Source organism: Pseudochaenichthys georgianus, chromosome 8 (genome assembly GCF_902827115.2).
Source record: "Pseudochaenichthys georgianus chromosome 8, fPseGeo1.2, whole genome shotgun sequence".
NCBI classification, from domain to species: Eukaryota; Metazoa; Chordata; class Actinopteri; order Perciformes; family Channichthyidae; genus Pseudochaenichthys; species Pseudochaenichthys georgianus.
The window spans coordinates 7372840-7395507 of NC_047510.2; the positions used below are offsets into that span (position 1 = coordinate 7372840).

Genomic DNA, 22668 nt, shown 5'->3' on the forward strand with positions numbered 1-22668 from the left:
CAGAAGGCAACGGAGGGACTATTTTATTTTGACCATCATTATTTAATAATAAAAACTATTTAAATTGGAGTGTGTATTTTTCTTTCACATTGCCAGCCACACGTGGTAACCGTTTTATAAATGCAATAGCTCACTTCAGGCCGTGATATACGAATATCTATACAATATGGTTGTCGACACTCCGCTTCGCGTCGGGCCGAACCAAGCCGTAGCACAACAGTGCTGGAGCAGAACAACAGTCTGGAGGAAGAAGTGGGCCGGTCGGAGAATTCACTAGCAATCCCCCCTCCCAGAGCTCTATATATGGCGCTGCCCCCTCAATTTACTAGTGATAACGAGGGCCGGTCGAGATTCCCGGGCTGATTTTTAGTCCCAGTACGCCACTGAACGTAGCTATTATGTAAGGTGCTGGTATATATATATATATATATACTAACTGTGCTTCCTCCCCCCCCCCCAAAAAAAGTTGTAAATCAAACAAGTGAAGTACATGTTATAAAGCCGTGGAGGGCTGGAGTTTATAAACCAAAGAGTAACCGCCCTGACGGGACGCTGTAATAAGTAAAGCGAACGCACCCGCAAGGACACCTGGCCTCCTATTGGTTGAGGGATTTTGACAGGATTGTTGCACAAAAGTTTCGAGCGTGCACAGAATAATTCTGAGGGAAGAAAAAGTTTCGAGCGCGCACAGAATAATTCTGAGCAGCAATATCTCTGAGTGCAAGCGTACAGTTTGAGCACAAGCAGAGCAAATCTAAGTGCAAGCAGGCACTATTTGAGTGCGAGGGCACTATTTGAGTGCGAGGACAGAGTTTGAGGGAAATAAATACATAAACTATGCTCTCAAATTTAAATACCACGCTCTTGAATAAAGATAGGGAATAACCCCCATACTTAAAGGGCCGCATACGGCCCGTGGGCCGCGGGTTGCCGACCCCTGCTTTAGTTATACGAAACCGTTCGAAGAAGAGCCTATTCACTCAGAAGATTATCATTGAAACAAAGATTCTCCAACTGTGCTATGTAATTTATGTTATATCTCTCACAGGCTCCGCCCTCTACTGGACTCTATGGGTACTACCTTATCATGCAAGCATTCACCTACTGAGACTTCTATAGACGTAGCCGGTCCCGGGGCGGGCCTACCTGAATGCGCGCGCATCTCACCGTATAATAGGAGGCCTCGCCTCCTGACTGTTATCCCTTTCTCTTCAGCGAGCGGAAGTGATACACTGAGCATAGACGCGAATAAGAGAAAGAGAAAGAAAAGCATGGACTGACCACTAGGGTTGGGTACCAAGAACCGGTTCCGGTTTCCAACATTTAGATTCCAACGGCATCATTTAGAAATGTGAATTTCGGTTCCGCTTTTCGATGTTTCTCGCCGTTCTCCGTAGCCTACTGTATGACTGCGGTGGGGCGGGAAATGTAGCGTTGTACCTACACTTCCTACAGCGTAACCTGAGACCAGGGCCGGCCCGTCGCCCTGGCGTTATAGATGTTCGCCTAGGGCCAGACCCGGCGTCATGGGCGGGCCCCATGGGGCCGGGCCCGCCCATCCAGGATTTGGGCCCGACCATCCAGGATTTGGGCCCGCTGTTTTAATCAGGGCTGAATACAACATTTTAATTGTTTTATTATTATGTTCAGTGGCGGCGCCAGGGTATACTTGGGTAGGCTACAGCCATACCAATAAATGGCTTAGCCCCACCATGAAAAATGATTTTAAAGTAAGCTAAATAAAGTCCGCCAACTCGCGCGGAGTAAATTGCACAGACAGTAGTTAGTAAGATTGATTTCAGCAGTCACTTGTCTGGAAATACCGAAGACTAGAAACGGTTTGAAAACTTTTGTCACGTAGTGATCATCTTCTCAATAGAACATCTTTGATAATGTCTTCTGGCCAATCAGAATCAAGATAACGACGTGGTGTTGTTGCAGGAAGTCCCGACGGAGAATATTTTTGCTGTAGTTACAGTACATCTCTATATACATCGATACAACATTACGTTAGATAGAAATCAACACGTAATTAAATAAGACCCCACGGTTTGATGATTGATGTGTGGGCTGTCTTTCATTTTGATACACAGAACAATGGGGGCAATCCACCCTTATCCACAATGTAAAGTAATTCACAGCCTCTTCCCTCTTCTCTCTGTGAGGAGCAGCAGGTTCAGCTTTCAGAACAAACAAAAAACTGAAATGGCATTCATTTTTTTTAAATATGTTGTGTAGTAATAGATTTATTTATTTTTCTTCTCAAGAGAGTACCAGAATGTATATTTTATGTTAATATTTCAAAAAATCTCCTGGGGGAGAATCTCCCCAGACCCCCCTGCAGGCGTTGGGTTTTCAGCATGTCAGCTCTTTCACAATTCAGTTTTCCCGGGAAATGTAAGTTTCGGGGGTGGGCCCGCCCTGGTACATCAAATGCCCGCCCAGAGACGTATGTCTGCCGCCGGGTCTGCCTAGGGCGCCACATCTGTGGAGGCGCTGCGCTGACAGCTCTGGGAGGGAAACAAAACGTTTTGACCGTTGGTGCTCATCCTAATTGTCGGACTTGATGTAACAACATTCATAATTAAGTAAATGTAACACCCTTTTCTTCCCGGTTACACTTTTCATTTGCCCTGTACGATGGGCGCTGTAAGTGATGAAAATGGGGGATGTTGGCTTATCTGGCACCCGCAGCTCACAGCCAAAGTGCGAGTGAGCATGGGAGCGAGCGAGGGAGAAAGGGAGGTACGCGCTGTTGTTATTAGCATCTAGTGCTAGCTGCTCTAACGGATATTAGAAGAAGATGTTTCTACGACAAGGTGGAGGAGAGTCCTCTCCAGTCAGACTGAGAGGCTGATAACTACAGCTCAGTGAGGTAAAGGACTCTTGAGTTTAGATCAGGGGTGGGGAACCTCCGGCCTCCGGGCCTTATACGGCCCGCGAGACAATTTGGTACGGCCCTCGAGGTAATTTATAAACACACGCAACAAATAAAAAAATGAAAGAAATCTAGACCGCAAAAAAATTAAACAAGCGATTGCCTGTTTTTCCTGGCCAAGGTCAGGGTCCTTGAACACAACACGAGCCTAACGTGTCATCACGTGGTATATGTCTCGACTGACAGGGGTGCAGTTCTGACGGAGAGCACCAGAACGCCACTCCAGCACTTCAGAAATTGCAGTACCGATAAGTCCATACACATGCCGTAGTTTCTGCGTGTCTGTGTCTTTAGTTGAAAGCCCAGTGGCGATCTGCTCATCTGTCACACTGACCAGACAGTCAATAACTGTGTTGTTATCATTAGCATCTGGTTAGCTAGCTATGCTAACGAATATAAGAAGCTTTTTCTACAACCAGTGAGGTAAAGGCACATCTTTATATGATCATTATAGTTATAAAAAAAATAAGAGAATAAAGTAAACAGGTATAAAATACTATATGACAGTTATTAATAAAGAAGAATACAGTTTGAAAGGGGAGTGATTTGTCAAATATCCATAAATTAAAAGAAAATCTGCTTACAGTTGTGTTTGGGTGTTGAGAGATGTGTCCATAGATCTTCTAATGTTGCTCTCAAAGTGCACCAGATTGATGCTTTTAACTTCAACATTTAAAAAAAATCTTCCCAGGGGAGCATGCCCCCCAGACCCCCCTAGAGGAGGTTAGGTCCCCCCCCCACTTAAATAATGTTCACATGGATAGGAAACTAAATACATTTGCACACATCTTGTGTCCATATCTTTCTGTTTTGGTGGTCACGCCACACCCTGCACATGCATCCATGCGCGAGTCATGGTGAGATATCTGGATTAAGAGGTTGCTTTTTCTTTGCAAAGAATGAAATGAATGGGCTGTGATTTTAGTTTTTTTAAGCAGAGGTAAATAACTTGTACGGCCCTCTGAGGATATTGTAAAAATTGAAATGGCCCTTGAGAGGAAAAAGGTTCCCCACCCCTGGTTTAGATAGTTCACTCTAAGTTATCTCAGTGGGTCTCAAACGTTTTGATCACAATTTATGTAAACACATATTTCCAAGGCACTCCTTTATAATTATTGGGATAAAACAGGTTTGAAATCATTCCAATGTATACTATAGGACAGTAAACCAGACATACATACACTTTACCCGCATTTGCTCCTGTGGGTAATGTCCGCAGTAATGACTCTTACATGTCTAATATGTGTAATGTGTACATGTAAAGCGCTTTGAGAACCTGTAAAAGCGCTCTAATAAAAAATGTAATGCATTATTATTATTATTATTATATCGTTTTAAACTGGAGAGATACAAAAATATGCATAAATAAAATAGTAAAATAAGATATGAATGAACAACAAAAATAAAATACGTTACATGTATTTGTTATTGGCTATGATAGGTTATTGGTTATGTTCACATTTATTTAATTATTAAAATGTAAACCGATCTTTTTCATATGGGTGTTTAGAGTTGTACCCCCTAGATCTAGTCTCTAGTAATTCTGCTTAAAGTACACCAGATTGAAGTATTTTACTTCAAAATGTTCAAACATTTCTTCCCGGTATGCCTGAGAAGGCAGATATGCTTGTTTTTCTCAACAAGAACTGTTTTTAAATGGGGGGGGGTTCCTTTAAAAGTTGGACTGTTGCACTGTTGTAGCTTCAGTGGTTCTCAGGTTAAAGTTACATAGCAGTGAATATAAACAGACTGATTAACGTGAATATTACTGTAAACTAACCTGTGTAAAAGTTTCTCGAATAAATGCATTTTTTTTGGTGGAAGAAGCATGTATCATTTTTTTACCCTGCCCCTCAAAGAATCGGAATTGAGAACCGTTAAGAACCGGAATCGAAAAGTAGAATCGGAATCAGAATCGTGGAAATTCAAACGATACCCAATCCTACTCACCACTCCTTGAGCACCGGACCTGCCCGACATGCCCTGGCCTGATCGCGGCGGCTGATCCGCACCGCCTGTGCTTCCAGTGCCTGGGGCAGGATCACGCCGAAGACGGCCTAGGCCAGTCGCCGGCCTGTAACGCCTGCCGGATGATCCCTCGACTGAGCCGCCGACATCGTGGCGATCATTTCCGGGTGAAGTTCGGCTCGCAGGTGGAGGATCAGGACCTCGAGGTGGTGGAGATGGATGAACTGGATGACGAGGTGCCATATTGAGTTCACCCTCCCGAGGGGCCGGGTGGCCGCGTTCGCGGAGGAGGAAAACGACGACGCCTCGTTGTCTGGTACCTTCCGGTCCGGCAGCCAGGAGGGTCCAGCACACAGGTCTGCGCGTCTGGACTTCCCGGCGGTGATGACCCTGGCGGCGGAGCGTGTAGGCTTACCACTCCCCCCACCGCTGCCACCGAGGCCTGTAAGCCGCCCGGTGGAGGCGACGTGGCAGCGGCCATTGAGGACGAAGGCCCCAATCGCAGCCATGGCGGGTATCATCAGGGTGCAGGGCCGCTCGGACACGGCGTGTCCCGGTGTGTCCCGGTGTGCCCCCCCCTCGATGAGAGACTGGCGGCCCATCTGCTTCTATCTACCTCCTCTGCCCGGTGCGTGCGCTAGCATGTTATGTGGAGCGCATGGCTGCCCTTAGACGCACTGAACACTGTTTGTGTGCTTCTGGGGCGGGGTGACCGGGAAAGCTCTGTCCAAGAAACGCCTGGCAGGTTGGCTCTGCGAGTGCATTGCACATGCCTATGGACCGGCAGGGAGAGCCTGCCCCACGGGGGTCCGTGCACACTCTACACGGGCTGTGGCTGTGTCAACAGCCTTATTCAACGGTGTGAGTGTGGAGGACATATGCACGGTGGCGTCTTGGTCAACGCCAGGCCCCTTCATAAAGTTTTATCTCTTGGACATGTCTGGCTCTTTATCCTCGTCTGTGCTTGCTGGGGCAACACAGGACTGGTGAGGAGGGGGTGCTGTGGGTCAGTGGGCATCTGACCCCCTCCCCAGGCGTAATGCGCTTGCGTTTTTTCCGGGCCCTCTGGAGGCAGAGTCCTGCACGGGTCTGATTTTCAAGACCCGCACCCACGACGTGCAATACTGAACCCGCCCCGCTACCCGCACATATTGCCAATTAGTTCCGCAACCCGACCCGACGCGTCGGCACAAGATCTGCAAACCGACCCGAACCCGCATATCCTATGAGCAGTGAAAACATGCAATTATTAACACACGCAGTAGCATATTTGTCTCAAAAAGCGTGGGATGTTGGTTATTTTCTCCATCTAGGATGACACCAAAAGCCTCCCAGATGTTGGATTTCGCTCTTGAGGAAGTGATATTGAAAATGCTGTATTCTCCGCTAGAGAGCTTCACCTCAGCCATTTCGAATGTGGCGCGCTCAGCAGCAGATTGATGCGCTGCAGAGGTTATGATTATGCGCGGCCCCGCGGGGGAGAGGTCTGAGGATTTTAAACATTAAACTAAATTATTATTATTTTAATATATTTATTATGCAATACCCGCGACCCGACTCGCATCATCTTTGTTTTACCCAGAACCGAACCCGGAAAAAATACCACCCGCGAATCACCTTTTTTGCAGGTACCCGACCCGATGCAGGACTCTGCCTGGAGGTTCCCGGGGAACGTGATGCGCACTGGGCCCTTACGGGGCTGGAGGGCTCTACTCGCCTGCCTAGGGACAGGAGGGGAGAGCCCTCCACACTATAGTCCACGCACACTCTGCAAAGGGTCAGTGTCCTTAGGAACTCGGGAGAGGTGGTGCACAGTGAGCCCATACGGGGCAGCGGACGGGGGGGGCCCTCAGCACTGTTTTCCGAGCACACTTTTCGCGAGGTAAGCGCGTCAGAGTGTGCTCTGTCCAGTGGCGACTGGTCATTAGGGGCAGGTGCCCCACCTAGTGTCAGCAGAAAGTATTAACATAATGATTACAACAAAATGCAAAAAATAAATTAAAAAATATATTAAATATATTTTAAGATCATGTTTAATCATCTGATTCGTCTGTACATTGCTGTTTTATTATGTGTTCTTCTAATTAGTGTCTACAGTGTGTGCCTATTGAGCTGTTTAGAGCCATGTGGGACAAAACCTGATCCTGCCCCTCCCTCTGACTGTCTAAGTGAACGGTGACTGCAAAAACTACACTCAGAGTATTTTCCTATTTAATGTGTGTGGCAAAAAATAATGACCAGAGGGGCAAAGTGCTGCCATCCCCACCATACGTCATCTCACATAATTCAGAGCTGATTGGCTGTAAGTACGTGTGCCGCGAAAAGTGTGGTGTGTGAAGAGGAGACGAGAGAGCTGCAGTGAGGCGTCCTAAAACCAGGAAGTAAGCTGCGCATGGCTTCCCTCCACAAAAAAGCAACGAGATTTCTCCATAGGATTTTAGAAAATAGCTCAAAATAAGATCTGTGGGAAACGTAGCTGTTAGATAAATGTACATTTTGTTCAGCCGGATAATATCCACATGTCTACCCTACTTTTATCATTTTCGAATCAAAAATCTATTGATTAGATTTATGATAGACTTTTGAAACTACAAGAAGATAAGGAGGACTTTTACAAAAAAGTAATAGAGATTTTTGTCCAGAAGGATAGGCAAATGGACTTAATCTTCAAGTCAAGGTAAGACTGCAATTGTATTGAAAATGGGATCTTACTAAGAGAGAACAATTCAATATTTAAATGATAAAATTAAAAAATGTTGGGTATCCTTCAGTTGAACTGTCTGTTTAAAAGTAATTGAAGCATCAGACAAAAAAAGCTTTTGAAAATAATATTATATTTTGATTTAATATATTTGTAAACCTGAAGAGTCAGTGCCAGTGCCTCACCAGCCATGAACCTCTCTGCAGAAGCTTATATATAGACATCTGAGTTTTTTGTGCCCCACCACTTTTGTACATATAGAAACGCCACTGGCTCTGTCAGCCGCAGCCCAGACTTCTCCACGGTTATAAGCGAGGTAGAGGAGAGTGAGGTGCAGCGGCTGCTAACCGGAAAGCCGGCCAGGGGCAGTGGGGTGGAACGGTGTTGTTGGACGACAGCGCGTGTATACATCGGGGCTCTGCCCACTGTACCCATAGAGTACAGTAGAGGGCGGAGCCTGTGAGAGATATAACGAGGGGTTACGTATGGTAACCCTTGTCATATAAGCACAGGGTCCGCCCTCTACTCAGGGCACTGTCTGCCCTATACCGCTCGCTGAAGAGAGGTGTAGGATGACAGTCAGGAGGCGAGGCCTCCTTTTATACGATGAGATGCGCGCGCATTCAGGTAGGCCCGCCCCGGGGCCGGCTACGTCTATAGAAGTCTCAGTAGGTGAATGCTTGCATGATAAGGTAGTACTACCCATAGCGTCCAGTAGAGGGCTCCGCCTGTGCTTATATAACAAGGGTTACCATACGTAACCCCTCGTTTCATTGCATGAACATCAATTACAAAAGTTGTTCCTCCACTGTATAGTAGTGCTGGAGCGACTTCAAAATATCGTCGACGACATATTTCCGCGTCGACGCGTCGCTACACACACGTGGGTTTGTAAACAAAGCAACAAGCAGTTCGCAATCGCACTTCAAACACAATGGAGACTGAAATGGCTACCACCTCCTCACAGGATTGCGCACGAAGCCCTCAAACGAAAACATCTCGCCCTAGGTCTTCAAAAGCATGGGAATATTTTAAAGTTAGTCCAAAACGCAAAGATATTGTCATTTGCAGTCTTTGCCAAATTGAGTTGGCATATCACACAAGCACAACGGCTATGTTGGAACATTTAAAGCGGCAGCTAGTTGTGGTGGCTACCATTAGCAGCTAACATTTGCTCTCCGATTTTTACATAAAAATGGAATTATGGATTATAAATTCAATAATTTTTTTATACATAGACGTTAAAAACCTATGGATTAACCGATTCAGCCGCGTTTTTTCTCATTTTAATGCCATTGAACACGTCTTTTGATCAAATTGACAGCTACGGTGGTGAGACGATCTCCCTAGAAGCTCTGTAAAGGTACGTGTTGTGATGACTGTATTTGCTTCCCCTGTCGCGAGTCCGGATCACTCAGTGATGATACTATACACCTACATAATCTGTGGAGTCTCAGCTTTAATCGGATATCTTGTATGTGCAGCTACGATGAGTAATAAGGGTACTTTTATCTTGAGTTCTGTGCCAATGTCCGTTAGCATTTTTCGCTCATGGGTCATTTAGATGCTTCTTATGAGACTTGTGTTTTGTTTTGGTAAACATGGTTTGTATCGGCAGTTAGCTGAGATTATTACCGTTAATCTGGTATAACACATTAATAGTTTGTTAAATATTAAGATCCCCTGAGACACAGTATTGTGAAAAAAAAAATGTTTACATTACGTTTTTTTTACATTACGTTTTTTATGAATTGAACAACAGACTCGTTAGATTAGTCGACTAATCGATCAAATAATCGCCCGATTAATCGTTTTCGAAATAATCGTTTCCCCCCAGCACTACTGTATAGGTTAGGCCTATATCTTATTATATTATCAAATTGTTTTCAACTGCTGGCCACAGAATCAAGGCAGTGGTAGTGTTTGTAAAAAATACCACCAAACTAAGTTTTAAGAATCTTTATAAGTGGGACAACAAAAAAACAAAACGGCCTTCTTCGGATTACGTTGAGAGAACATACACTCTATTTAGGACATGCATACAGAGACTTCACACTATTAACATATTTTTGATTACATTTTCTTGTGTTATAACATGCATGTGATCAAGTTAAGCAAGAAATGTCTGATGTTTAACAAATCACCATTGAAAAGTCTGAAATGTATTCAGAGGTAGCCTATTGATGAATTCACCGTATAAATCATGACACATGGCTCCCCCTCGGTCATAGTACTGTTGCAGCTTGATATAATAAGAAGTATTGGAGTCGATATGAGAGGTTCTTGCACTCTATTCAACAGATTTCAGTGGCAGCACAAGAAATAAAATAAATCTGTTCTCTGAGGTGCTGCGGAGAACACACAAACCTTTATTTGTTTTGTATTCACCTAGGAAAGATGCATACGGCAAACTGCTCTAAAGCAAAACAAATGTGTGCAGTCGTCACAGCAGACTGATAACATAGTAATAACTTTGTGGCAAGAAGGAGTGCCTCTCAATAGCTTAAGCATGAAGCTACAGATGTGGAACAGTACACTGTCTTCTTTTTTTCTATTTCCTCGACACAGTTGTACTGAAACTGCAGTGGAGGAAACTTTTTTATGAATCCCTGTACTTAGATTTTCGTTTTTATAAGACAGGATTGATAACATGGACACTGGATGTTTTTTTAACACTCACCCCATGCCTCTTCCTCTCGGTCCACCTCGGCCCCCAAGGTCAAAACCACTGTCAAATCCGCCACCGCCACGACCTCCAAATCCACCTCCGCGTCCTCTGCTGCCGCGGCCATCCTGATCCCCGTAACCTCTATCGGAACCGCCGTATCCCCCACCTCCTCCTCCTCCGCTCAACGGTGGGCTTTCACCTCCATATCCTAAGAAGGGGTTGAGACACTTAGAAATCTACAGATGTGTAGTGATGCCAATACCTGATTACAGAAGTACCACAAAAAACTATGTTGTAGCATTTTGAAATTGATTAATCCTTATTCAAACATTAATAGCTAAACAAATTTTTCATGCAAATTATAGTAATATTATTGTAAAGATCTTAGGTTTAGGATTGACAAAACAAGACATTTGAAGTCATCACCTTGGACTTTGAGAAACTGGGATTGACATCTATTTTTGTTATAAAAATGTAAAAAGGAATACTCGTCTAAACAGAAAGGCCAATACAAAGCATCTCTCATCCACCTTGCCCATACTGGCTCTGCTGGCTGTAGCTCTGTGGAGGGGGTGAGTTGTAGCCTGGAGGCTGGTTGAAGTGACCTCCTCCTTGTTGGGATGGCTGCTGGTGGCTCCCGCTGCCCCCATAGCCCCCAGACTGACCTCCACTGCTGCCGTAACCACCTCCACCCTGTCCACCGCTCGGGGGCTGGTTGTATCCAGAGGACTGCGAGTTACCTTCATAGCTGTTGAAGAAAGAAAGGGAGAGCAGCTTTAAAAAAACAAAACAACAACAAGACATGTGTGGCACTAAAGCTTGCCGGAAGCCAAACCTAAACCAGGAGTTTACACCTTTGTTAAAGCTTAAAACAACTCTATATTGAAATATTTTAACTTAACATATTATTTTATAGCCACTGCCTACAGCTCCAATTCACCTGCATTTATTAATATCAACTTAGGTACAAGACAATTTCTTTCCTAAGCAGCTATGGGTTAAAGGACACAATTTAATAATTTTTAAAAATGCTGACAACTTAAAGTTAAAATCAGGACTCCTCAACAGATGATGCAAAATATCTAGATTTAAGAAGACTTAACATTTATTTTTCAAGAGTGACCTGGCAAAGAAGGGAACATATAACAAGCATCGACAGCATATTGTTACAACAACAAACACAAACTGGGGTTACCTACTGTAACCCAGCTTCTATGAGTAATGGCGCAGCCCTCTAAGGCTATCGCTATTGGGTTATCCCTCTGCGCCCCCGCGCAGCACTGAAACACTTGTAGTCCACGCCCACCCGCTAGGTGGGCCCCACCCTCGGGCCTCCTTCCGGTATAAATAGGAAGGTGGCCCGGCAATCTGCTCCCATACAATATAACTTTTCTTCAGCTATTCGTAGAGCCAGTGGGGCCCAGCGCTTAGAGGGCTGCGCCATTACTCATAGAAGCTGGGTTACAGTAGGTAACCCCAGTTCTATTTCGTATATGGCTTCGCCCTCTAAGGCTATCGCTATTGGGTTAAGGGCGAAGCATGATGTAGTCTGCGCCCCACTGGGTCCGTCCAGCACTAGAAGCACAGACACACCTGCTCAATAACACATCCCTGCCTGTTGTGCCATGCGTAATGGCGCATCACCGTCCCTGGAACATAGCAAACATACCTGTTTTCCTGACGGGGTGAAGGCTGGGACAATACATACCGACCGCTGTGAGAAGTAGAGACGAAGGTCCCACCTTATCCTGCGATCATAGAGGGGGAACAGCCGCTCTCTCCGCGCCAGCCAGGTAGGAGAGCGCTCAGCTGGATCCCTGACGTTACTCACTCTAATCAGACACTTCGTACGAAGTGTATTAGAGGAAGGGGAACATCCCTCTGCTACGAGGGGAAAAGGCCGTTCTCTGTGTGCCGAGAGGCAGGAGAGAGGCGCTCAGCTGGCTCCCTGACGTCACTCACTCTGACAGGACACCCAATACGGGGTGCGTCATAGAGGAAAGGGAAACATCCCTCAAATACAATTGAATAAATGAACAGGGGGAAGACCAAGATGCAGCCGTGCAAATATCTTCCACTGACATTCCTCCGTGCAAAGCCGTGGAGGAGGAATTCCTCTGGTGGAGTGCGCATGTTCTCCGGGGCTCTACCGAGACATACGCCTGCGACACCGCCTCACACTTTTACGCAAAGGGCTGCGAGGGAGTTTCCACACGCTGCATTTCACTCCGTCTCTCATCATGCGGCGCGTACACGCCCAGAGGATGAGAGGTATGTGTATGCTGTCCACACGAGGCGTTATAACGGTGCTCGTGGATTTATTGTGACCGTGTGTAGGAGGCATATCTGGGACAGAGGAATGCCGCGAGCTCTGCAGTTTATAAACCAATAGGTTTAAAACAGCAGGCTTCTGCAGCGAATGAACCACCTCTGGTGTGTCCCCCTGTTGGAAGAGACCCCGGGGGATCATCACGTGACCAGCTGACGCCAACGCCGAGCAGCTGCGTCACGGAGAGGGCTGTGTGGGTTGTGACATGCTTGAGGAGAGCTGTCAGTTCCTCCACTCGCTGCCGCGAGAGCCGCGCTCTGCTGGCTGAGTTTATCTTCTTCCAATTTCTTATGAAACCCAGGCTTGACAGATGCGATACGAGATGTACCGTCTGGAAAGCCACTTCCTCCCTGGAGCGAGCCAGCAAATAGCAGGTCGTCCAGAGGAAACCACACTCTCATCCCTCCTCTGTGTAGTGGCTCCAGCCTTCTCTACACAAAAATGGGAGGAGCCAGGAAATATCCGAAGGCAGACGATTGTCTGGTCTGATATTCCCTGAAATGAGAAAACGCAGGAATTTCCTGTGTTTCGGGATGAGGGGTACGTGGAAGTATGCATCCTTCAGGTGGAAGTATGCATCCTTCAGGTGGAAGTGCCCTTCAGGTGGAAGTGAACCAGTCGCATGGTGAACACATTCCAGCACCTGTTTGATCGTCAGCATGTGGAATACTGACAGATCGAGGATGTCTCATTGCCCCAGTCTTTTTCGGGATTAGAAAAATAACGGGAGTGAAAACCCCTGATTTTCCTCCCTTTGAGGAACCCTGGAGATATCCTGTTCCAACAGGAGTTCCAACAGGAGTTCCAGCGGCTCGGATTGGAGCGCAAGACATAGCTTCTGGGAGGACAGGAGTGTTTCCTGTATCCCATTGAACTGTGGGGGGGAGAGGCGAACTGCAGGACGTCTCCTCTGCTGATCAGCCTGCTCATCCATCTGTCCATCAGACCCGCGCGCTGCCACTCTGAGAGCGGGCGCACGTGCTCGAGATGTGTTTTTGGTCGTCATGGTGACGAGCCACGCCAGAGCCCCTTCCGCTGCTGCCCGTGAGGCAACCCAAGGCGGGGGCCTCCACACGCTGCGTCTCACTCCGACTCTCATCATGAGGCGCGTACACGCTCAGGGGATGGATGGAGGTGTGTGCAGTGCTGCCCACATGAAGCGTTATAAGTAACGGCGTTCATGTGTTTATTAAGGCCGTGTTTATTAAGGCCGTGTGTACGAGGCGTATCTCGGACAGAGGAATGCTGCGAGCTCTGTAGGTTATTAACAGGGGTTACAACCGGCAGGCGTCTGCAGCGAGCCCTGCTGTCTACTTAATCAACAGATTAGTGGCAGCCGGCTTAATTAGCGATCTCTGCAGTTTATTAACCGATAGGTTAAAACTAGCAGAATTCTGCAGCGAGCCCTGACGCCGTGGCGCTGCCGCTGGGGCACGCAGCCTCCCGTGAGGCGAAAGGGCTGTGACGAAGCCTCCACACGCTGCGTTTCACTCCGGCTGTCATCATGAGGCGTGTACACGCTCAGGGGATGAGTGGCGGTGTGTGTCCTGCCCTGTAGGCCGCCGCGGCTTTGTTGTCTGTGCGAATCAACACATGCTGATTCCGCAGCAACGGGGCAAAGTGCTGAATTATTCTCCGTACGGAGATCAATTCCAGCACATTTATGTGGAAAAACATGTGACATGCACGTTCCTCCCCACCCTGAGAGAGATGCGTCTGTGAACACCGAGATGTGTGACGTAACTCTGCCCAGGGGAACCCCCTCTGACAGGACGTGGGGACTTTTCCCGCGTCACCACGCTGCGTGGTATGACACGTTGAAGGAGAGCTGTCAGCGTTTCCACTCTCTGCCGTGAGAGTCGTGCTCTCATGCGGCTGAGTTCAATTCCACCCCCAGGTAAACAATACTCTGGGCTGGAACAGGACAGCTCTTTTCCCAGTTGATCATGAAAACCCAGCTTTGACAGATGCGATATGAGTTGTACCGTCTGTAAAGCCGCTTCCTCCCTGGAGCGAGCCAGCAGCAGCAGGTCGTCCAGGTAAAAAGTACTCTCATTCCTCCTCTGTGTAGCGGCTGCAGCGCCGTCTCTACACACTTTGAAAAAGTACGAGGAGCCAGGGAATAGCCTGGTATAGACGGCCTATTCCCTGGAATGAAAACCTCAGGAATTTCCTGTGTTTCGGAATGATGGCACATGGAAGTAAGTGGGTCTCATTCCCCCTGTCTTTTTCGGGATAAGAAAATAGCGGGAGTAATACCCCTGATTTTCTTCCTCCTGGGGAACCCTGGAAATAGTCTCTTTCAACAGGAGTTCCCGTAGCTCTGCTTGGAGCGCAAGACACTGTTCTCGGGATGTTAGGCATGTCACCTGTATCCCTTTGAACAGTGGGGGGGGGGGAGGCGAACTGCAGGGTGTACCCTCTGCTGATCAGCCTGTGCATCCATCCGTCCATCAAACACAGGCGCTGCCACGCCGAGAAACACTGACAGCGGGCGCGCCTGTTCGAGATGTGTTGTGGTTGTCATGACGACGAGCCACTCCGAAGCCTCCACACGCTGCGTATCACTCCGCCTCGCATCATGAGACGTGTACACGCTCAGAGGATGGATGGAGGTGTGTGCAGTAATATCCACATGAGGCGTTACCACTGCTCTCATGGGCTTATTATGACCGTGTATAGGTGGCGTATCTCGGACAGAAGAATGCCGCGACTGTCTGTGGTTTAATAACCGAAGAGTCATAACCATCAGAAATCTGTCGCGAACCATGCCGCCTACTAATCATCAGATTGGAGGCAGTTGGTGTAATTATTGTGCTCCGCAGCTTATTAATCGATAGATTAAATAGCGCAGGCTTTTGTACCGAACCCGGCTGGCTATTAACCGACAGGTCATAGGCAGCCTTCGTCGGTGCGGGACGGTGCCCTGGAGGTGCGGGTCGGTGCCCCAGCCGCCGCTGACGGACGATTCTGACGCCTCGGCTGCTGTTGCTGCTGGTGTCTGTCCGTCTGCCGCCGGGTTGGCTGCTGCTGCTGCCGCTGGTGTCGCTGCTGCTTCACCGCTGGCTGGAGCCAACCGACGTGCTGGCGGATGTCCTCCGCCTGCTCCGAAGCCGCCTTCATGGAATCAACCATGGTCAGGAACTGGGGCCCGAACAGCCCTTCCCAGCTGATCGGAGCGTCCAGTAAGACCTTCCTGACTGGCTCTGTGACCGCTGCCTGCTGTAACCAGAGGTGACGCTGGATCTGTGTCATCCATGCCGTAATCCTCGCCTGGGACACCGCCACGGCTGCGCACAGCGTGAGCGCCGTGCTGGCCCCTTAGCGATCTCCTCCGACTCCTCTGGAACCACGGTGGTGGATCGCTCGACCAACGTCACCACCGATTTGGTCAGCAAAGCGATGTTGTTTGCCGCTGCTGACGCCTGGAACGCACACTGGTGCGCCCGGTCAGCCTGGCGGGTGACATACTGGTCCTTGGGGTCGGCCAACATAGGGCGCCGTCCGGCGACCAAGTTGGCCTGTCTTACCCCGAACAATGCCGTTAAGCTCGGTTCCAGAGCGGGGGTGGTTGGGAAAACCTCCCGTACTCGTGGAACGGGGAGACCTCTACATGCTGCTGCCTTGCCGATTATTTCCGGCAGCTCCAGCATGATGCCTCCCAATGCCGGTAGCGCCGTGGCCACGGAGAAGGGGACCACGTGCTCGACCGCCACCTCTGACTCTCGCTCCGACCCCGTCTCCCCCGTCCGGGGAAGAGGGGGAAGGGGAGAGCCGCATGGCGAGCCCTGGATGGAGGCGGGGAAGGAGTCGTCCGACTCCTGCCCCCCACTCGCCTCCATAAACAGGCTGTCCTGGATGGGCACCTGCCCACCCCAGACGTCTTGAGGACATGCGACCTGCTGGCTGAGAGCCGCGTCCGCGTGCTCTGGCCCCAGACAGGCTGCGCATATCGGATGCAAAACATAGCTCATAATGTAGCCTGTATTGCACGAAGGGCACATACGGACACACTCTTTATTGCTCATGCTGTTGCTTTCTCGTGCTTCAGTAAACTGCTGGTTGCTGAAGAAAAGAGGGAGCAGATTGCCGGGCCACCTTCCTATTTATACCGGAAGGAGGCCCGAGGGTGGGGCCCACCTAGCGGGTGGGCGTGGACTACAAGTGTTTCAGTGCTGCGCGGGGGCGCAGAGGGATAACCCAATAGCGATAGCCTTAGAGGGCGAAGCCATATACGAAATAGAACAATACAAATAGAGAAATACAACTGTCACACACTGCAAATGAGTGAGCACAGTATCCAGTTAATAGGCAATACACTATTGCTGTACAAGTCTTACCCTGCGGAGGATGAAGGAGGAGGCTGCTGCTGGCTGTACTCAGAGAAGGATGACTGCTGGTTGTAGCTCATGTTGGACGGCTGGTTGTTGTTGTTGTTGTTGTTGTTGTTGTTGTTGTTGTTGTAGCCTCCAGGGCTATAGGATTGATTATAGCCACTGTCTTCACCTCCACCTCCACCACCCTGGTTAGAGGGGGGAGAACCATATCCTATAGGGAGAAGAGAGGAGACAGGACATGTAGATAAAGTTCCTTGTCTACAAAGATTGAGTGGATAACTGTGGGGCTTTGGACAGTCTTCCTCCACCTGACTGGGATTGACCGTAGCTGCCGTATCCGCCCTGGCTGTAGGATCCGGGGCTGCTGTCAGAGCCCTGTTTGTAGCCTCCATAGCCCTGCTGGCTGTAGCCCTGCCCAGAAGACTGACCATAGCCCTGGCCCATAGCACCACCACCTCCTCCTCCACCTCCACCTCCATAGGACCCATATCTGCCAGAGGTAAAAGAGTCAACCACATTCAGACACCAAACATGAACACAATGTAATAAAAGCATTAGAGCAGTTTTATTCCAAGAATAATCAGATTGTATTTATTAATTTTATAGTTTCACATTTTTCCCTAAATACAAATGTAAATGTATTAGAAAAATGATATCATATACTAGAAATAATCAATAAAATATGTGGTGGTTTATTTCCGGCCCAAAAGACGAGAAACTTACCCCTGGCCAGATGATTGGGAATATTCTATGGGAATAAACAAAATTGAGTGTTACAATTTAAAATATATATATTTGTATTAACAGATAAACAATAAACGGAACTGTGTTGATAAATAATTCTACTTGTTAAGATAAATAAAAGTATTTAAAAGCCACCTGGATCAGCTAGCAGCTCACAGCTGAACACAGGGCTGTTTATTATGTTACTTTCTATATTAATTACCTTCATTTATTTATTTTTTGTGCTGCTAAAACAACTTAATTTCCAGGCTGGATATCTTTAATGTTGGTAAAGCAGCAAAGATGAATCATTTAATTGTGAGCTGTGAAATAATGGCCAACTATTTAGATATTTGAAAAATCAGTTGTGAAGTATTTTGAAGAAAATAAATCAAAATTGTCTGATATAATGAATATCATCTATATATGCAATATATATCCAATGGAAGTCACATGTATATAAAATGTATATATGTTTCACTCAATACAACTACCATGTGTTCCAGTCAACAGTGATTCATATCTCACTAAATATCATGCATCAAAGATTAAAGTCACACAAATGTTGTTCCAAGGCACCAAACCAGTAATATGACTTTCATTCTTAAAATAGATGTTCTTCTAATACTTATGGGCAGGGGCGCCGCCAGGGATTTTGAGCCCCATGAAAATATATCACATTGGGCCCCACCACCAGGCACAGGCCACTTTGTTTATAAATTACCTCGAGGGCCGTACCAAATGGTCTAGCGGTCCGTATACGGCCCGGGGGCCGGAGGTTCCCCACCCCTGCTTTAATATAATAACATTAGTATTAGTGCTGCGTACCGGTACGCCGAACCGGTACTGGACTTGTAAAAAGTTTCGGTTCAAGTCCGGTTAAAATCGGAACGTCGGGAAAAGGTACTTGGACTCGCAAAAAAACTAACACTTTTACGTATATTCTGGTGTCTGTGGTTATTTAAACATACCCTGATAAAAGTTATTCAGCGTCAATAAATGAGTGCTAATCCCAGTGTGCTCAGTGTACAACATCAAATGTCATTTCTCCTTCGATTCACGGTTTGAAAACGTAGCATTTCGCCACATGCTAATGCTAACCGGAAGTGAAGAATTTTCAGAATAAAAGTATTAAGTTAATAGTGTGACCTTCCGTTTTTTTCAGAATAAAACTGATTTAAATTAAATAGTGTATTTAATTCAAAATTACGCCATATCAACATTGATTTTAATTTCTAACAGTATGTATGTACATCACTATGTATGTAGTATGTACTGTATCATGTACACATGTAGAGTTGAGGAAAATACATGGTGTACAGACAGTACAGTACACTCTGACTGTACAGTCACTACAGTGTATACTGTAGTAGGTGTGTAACAGTGTAATGCGTATAGTCTACTCTACACTCTACCTTTTAGCAACGTTTTAGGGATTTAGGCTCAGTCAGCTCAGGGACTGTTTGGTTACGTTAGTTTGGTAAATGAAATAAATGTTTGAACTTTGTAGTAGTTCACTGTAGTTGCTGTCATAAGTCATTTGTAGACTAAGTGGCAAAAAGTATTTTTTTACATTTGTACTTTGTAGAGAAATGTAGACACAAGTTGGAAGGGAGCTCAATAAACCTGACGAGTTTGAATTTGAGTTGATTATGAGTTAATTTTCAATTGATAATTAGCTCACAATAAGTTCACTTTAGTTACTCACACAACTTGACACAAGCCATGGGTTCAGGTCCGGACTTATAAGTCCGGACCTGAACCTGAACCTCTGGACTTGAGTCCGGACCTGAACCTGAATGTGAGTCCAGGTACGCAGCACTAATTAGTATTAATATCATAACCAAAATGTCTGATTAACATTTTGTTTACAGACTGATCACTCAATGCTTCAAACTGTCCATCATCCTAAATAGACTAAAAGCAGTTTTTTGTTTTATATAGATCATTAGCTATGTGGGAAAATACTGTGTTTTAAATGTATAATTTAAATTAGATGTTAGCTTTTTGTTATATAGTATTCCAGTCTCCCTTCAGATATGTTAAGTGGCATGTCATTCAACACAATGCTGCTCACCTCCTTCAGTTGGGAGAAAAGCTGGTTCAGGTTCAGCCTTATGGGGGGACAGGGCTGCTGAGCTTAGAGATGGATCTGTTGGACCTGGCACCAGGGGGAGGGACAACTGATTTAGTATGAATAGGCGCTAAAAATGTGCCTGCATTTATTAAAGGTAGGGAGGTAAGAATGGAGAAACTAGCTCGAGTGCGCTAGAATTTGAAAGTACACAACCGAAAAAAATCTGCTCCTTCCTTCAGAGTTCCTTACAGAGCCCCTCTTCCAACACACACGAACGTGCACATGACCAATGAGGGCACGAGATAAGTTTGTGCACAGATGGAAGGCTGACAGGCAGGTAGGCCATCCAGTCATTTTTGCCGGGCCGGCTCAGATGATTGGTCGTGCTTTTGACAGCGCCACGGCTTCCACAGATGACATTTTTGTATGTATTTATTGTCAAAGCATTTAATATATTCATTGCTATCGGGATGTTAAGAGCATTCTATGGAATATAACAAAAAGTGTTTCTGAAGTGAATTACCTACCATACCTTTAAATATCAGCTAAAAGAGCAGTGAAATTAAAGACCTCTGAATTTTCTGTAAAGATATTAACAGTACTTAATGTCAGCTTAGTAAACAAAAAAACATTAGCTAACAGACTAATTTCCACCACTCATGGACCACACCCACCTTTTCTTGTGAAAAACTGGGTGACATACTGTCACCCTTTAGTCCCTCTCTCTTGTCTTTATCTCCTTTCTCTTCTTTTCTTAGAGCCTGACTTTGTTGGTCGTTGAAACATGGTACAACACACGTATGTAGGCTAAGTACTAGCATCCCTCCTCACATGCTTTCACTCTCTGCAAGTGCAGGTGCCGCACCGCGTTTGGAGGCAGGACCAAACCATTACATGTAAATAGAAGGGGGTGTACAGAGGCTTTGGGTAATTAACTTTTGGAAGAAAATAAGTTAAATGAATCGTAAGTTTAGTGAGTAATTTATCAATATAACGTTCTATTAATGTTAATTATTGATTAAAGGTTACTTACATTTTTTTTCTTAATGTTCTGAACATTTTGGGGCCCCTGTCAGTCATGGGCCCTTAGAATCGTCCTAACTCTTCACCCCCTTACGGCGCCCCTGCTTATGGGCTTGTACTTAAGAAGGCATTTTCGTGGAGAATTTTACTTGTAATGGAGTATTTTTACATCGCTGTATTGGTATTTTTCCATGAGTGCCACTGTCAGAATCTGGGTCAGTGGATCAGTAACGTTGGTTAACCACAGCCGATAGCATAGTAGCCGTTAAGCTAAATGCTAACGGAATAAACCGGTAGCTTAGTTAGCTTTACGGTACCGTTAGAAGAATACATTACAGTGACAGCTACACAGTAGGTTCTTCTGAGGGGGAAGAGATGCGGTTACGCACTAGCTTGTTAACCTTCACTGTTAAAACATCTAAACTGTTGTTTTAACACCGAATATACGTCTCCTTGCCGTTAGACGCCATTTCGACGAACGAAAACCAGCCCTTTTACCTTGAATAGAGCGAATAAGACAGTGTTGTTATCTGACAGCAGAGGAGGGGGACCCAGAAGATTGATGCAGCCTTCACAGCCCTGCAGTTCCTCCTGCGGCCGCAGGGTGGGGGGGGGGGGGGGGCAGCCATTGTCTAATTATTTACTATGGGTGTGATGTAACTAGGTAACATTTACTCAAGTTTTCAACATTTAGGTACTTGTACTTTACTTGATTTACATAGATTATTTTTATATTATTATAGGCTAAACTACCCAGTATTGTATACAGTTATTCAAGTAAATCCTACCTTCACCAAGTACAACATTAAAGTGATGAACCAATGTTTTAATTTTTTTTATTGTATAATAATTCTCATGTTACATGTTTGTATTATTGTTTTACACATTCGAAATAAATCTGATCAAATCAAATGAACAATTTAATGCACCATTCATTTGAATAAAATCATTAAAAAATATCTGTTGTTTAATTGTGCCTTTATTCATAACGAGTACTTTAACTTTTGGTATTTAAAGTACATTTTGATGCTAATACTTTCTTATTTTGACTTAAATATACATTTGTATGCAGTAGCTACTGTCATTTGTAACTGAGTATGTGTACACTGTAGTATTGCTACTTTTAATTAAGTAAATAATCTGAGTACTTCCACCTTTGATTATTTATATAATATATATATCATTTAAATAATGATTCAAGTCTCCCAATTGGTATTCACGCCACTGGCACTGCATTTAAATCATATTTTACAGACTATTTTATCTTTGCTTGTATTTTGCAGTGTTTGATGTTTTCTTTTTTAATGTATATTCTTTATTTTATGCCTCCTATGAATGCGCTTGAATGTTGTGCTCCCACCTTATACAAGTGCTAGACAAATCTTTATTTTATTTTATTATTATTACAATTATATACATTACAAGTTCAAATAAAGGCTATTTTGTATTATTATGATACCTGATCATTATTTTTAAGTACATTTTCTTCATTTAAACACCAGTAATTGAAAATAACCTTTAAAATAGAGTATAACACTTTAAACCATCTTGTGATTGGGTCAGACATGTGGGGCCAATGGATAAAGTCGGGCCAATAAATATTCAAATATATTCAGTATCTTGAATTTTGCACTATTTGCATGTGTTTACAATCCAAGCCGTAAAGACATTGTATGTTGGTTGTTGTTGCTATGATTGTTGTTGCAGAAGAAGGTTGGTCAAACAGGCTCTTTTAACAAACACTTGATCAGTGAGCTTATTATACAACTTGACCTCATGTTTATGTTTGAATGATGTAAATTCAAACTGCAGTGTTCTTGTTTTCTGGTTACCATGACAGCTACATTTTCACAGAAGGAGCCTTACTCATCTCAGGTAACAAATGTCCTTAGGTGGCTTTAATC

At 45.6% G+C, this 22668-nt stretch overlaps 2 protein-coding genes across 10 annotated transcripts in view; one reads left to right on the forward strand and one right to left on the reverse strand.

The window, feature by feature from the left end:
- Positions 1-21339, reverse strand: part of LOC117451636 (RNA-binding protein FUS-like) — an 84799-nt gene extending 63460 nt beyond the window's left edge. For 3 of the 9 annotated variants that reach the window (XM_071203950.1, XM_071203952.1, XM_071203946.1), the window contains exons 1-7: positions 21263-21339; positions 19742-19825; positions 17665-17689; positions 17250-17431; positions 16945-17152; positions 10806-11023; positions 10288-10483 (exon numbers count right to left, since the gene is read on the reverse strand). In XM_071203950.1, coding sequence (XP_071060051.1) covers positions 10288-10483; positions 10806-11023; positions 16945-17152; positions 17250-17385 — 758 coding nt within the window. In that variant the 5' untranslated portion in view covers positions 17386-17431; positions 17665-17689; positions 19742-19825; positions 21263-21339. Of the gene's footprint in view, positions 1-10287; positions 10484-10805; positions 11024-16944; positions 17153-17249; positions 17432-17664; positions 17690-19741; positions 19826-20415; positions 20714-20774 lie in introns of those variants that run through there. The other 6 variants (XM_071203955.1, XM_071203954.1, XM_071203953.1 and 3 more) reach the window with 4 other exon arrangements.
- A 1268-nt stretch (positions 21340-22607) lies between these two features.
- LOC117451547 (uncharacterized) overlaps positions 22608-22668 on the forward strand; it is an 8418-nt gene continuing 8357 nt past the window's right edge. Inside the window, exon 1 of the mRNA XM_034089905.2 lies at positions 22608-22639. The gene's annotated coding sequence lies outside the window, so the exon portion shown is untranslated. The remainder of the gene's footprint in view (positions 22640-22668) is intronic.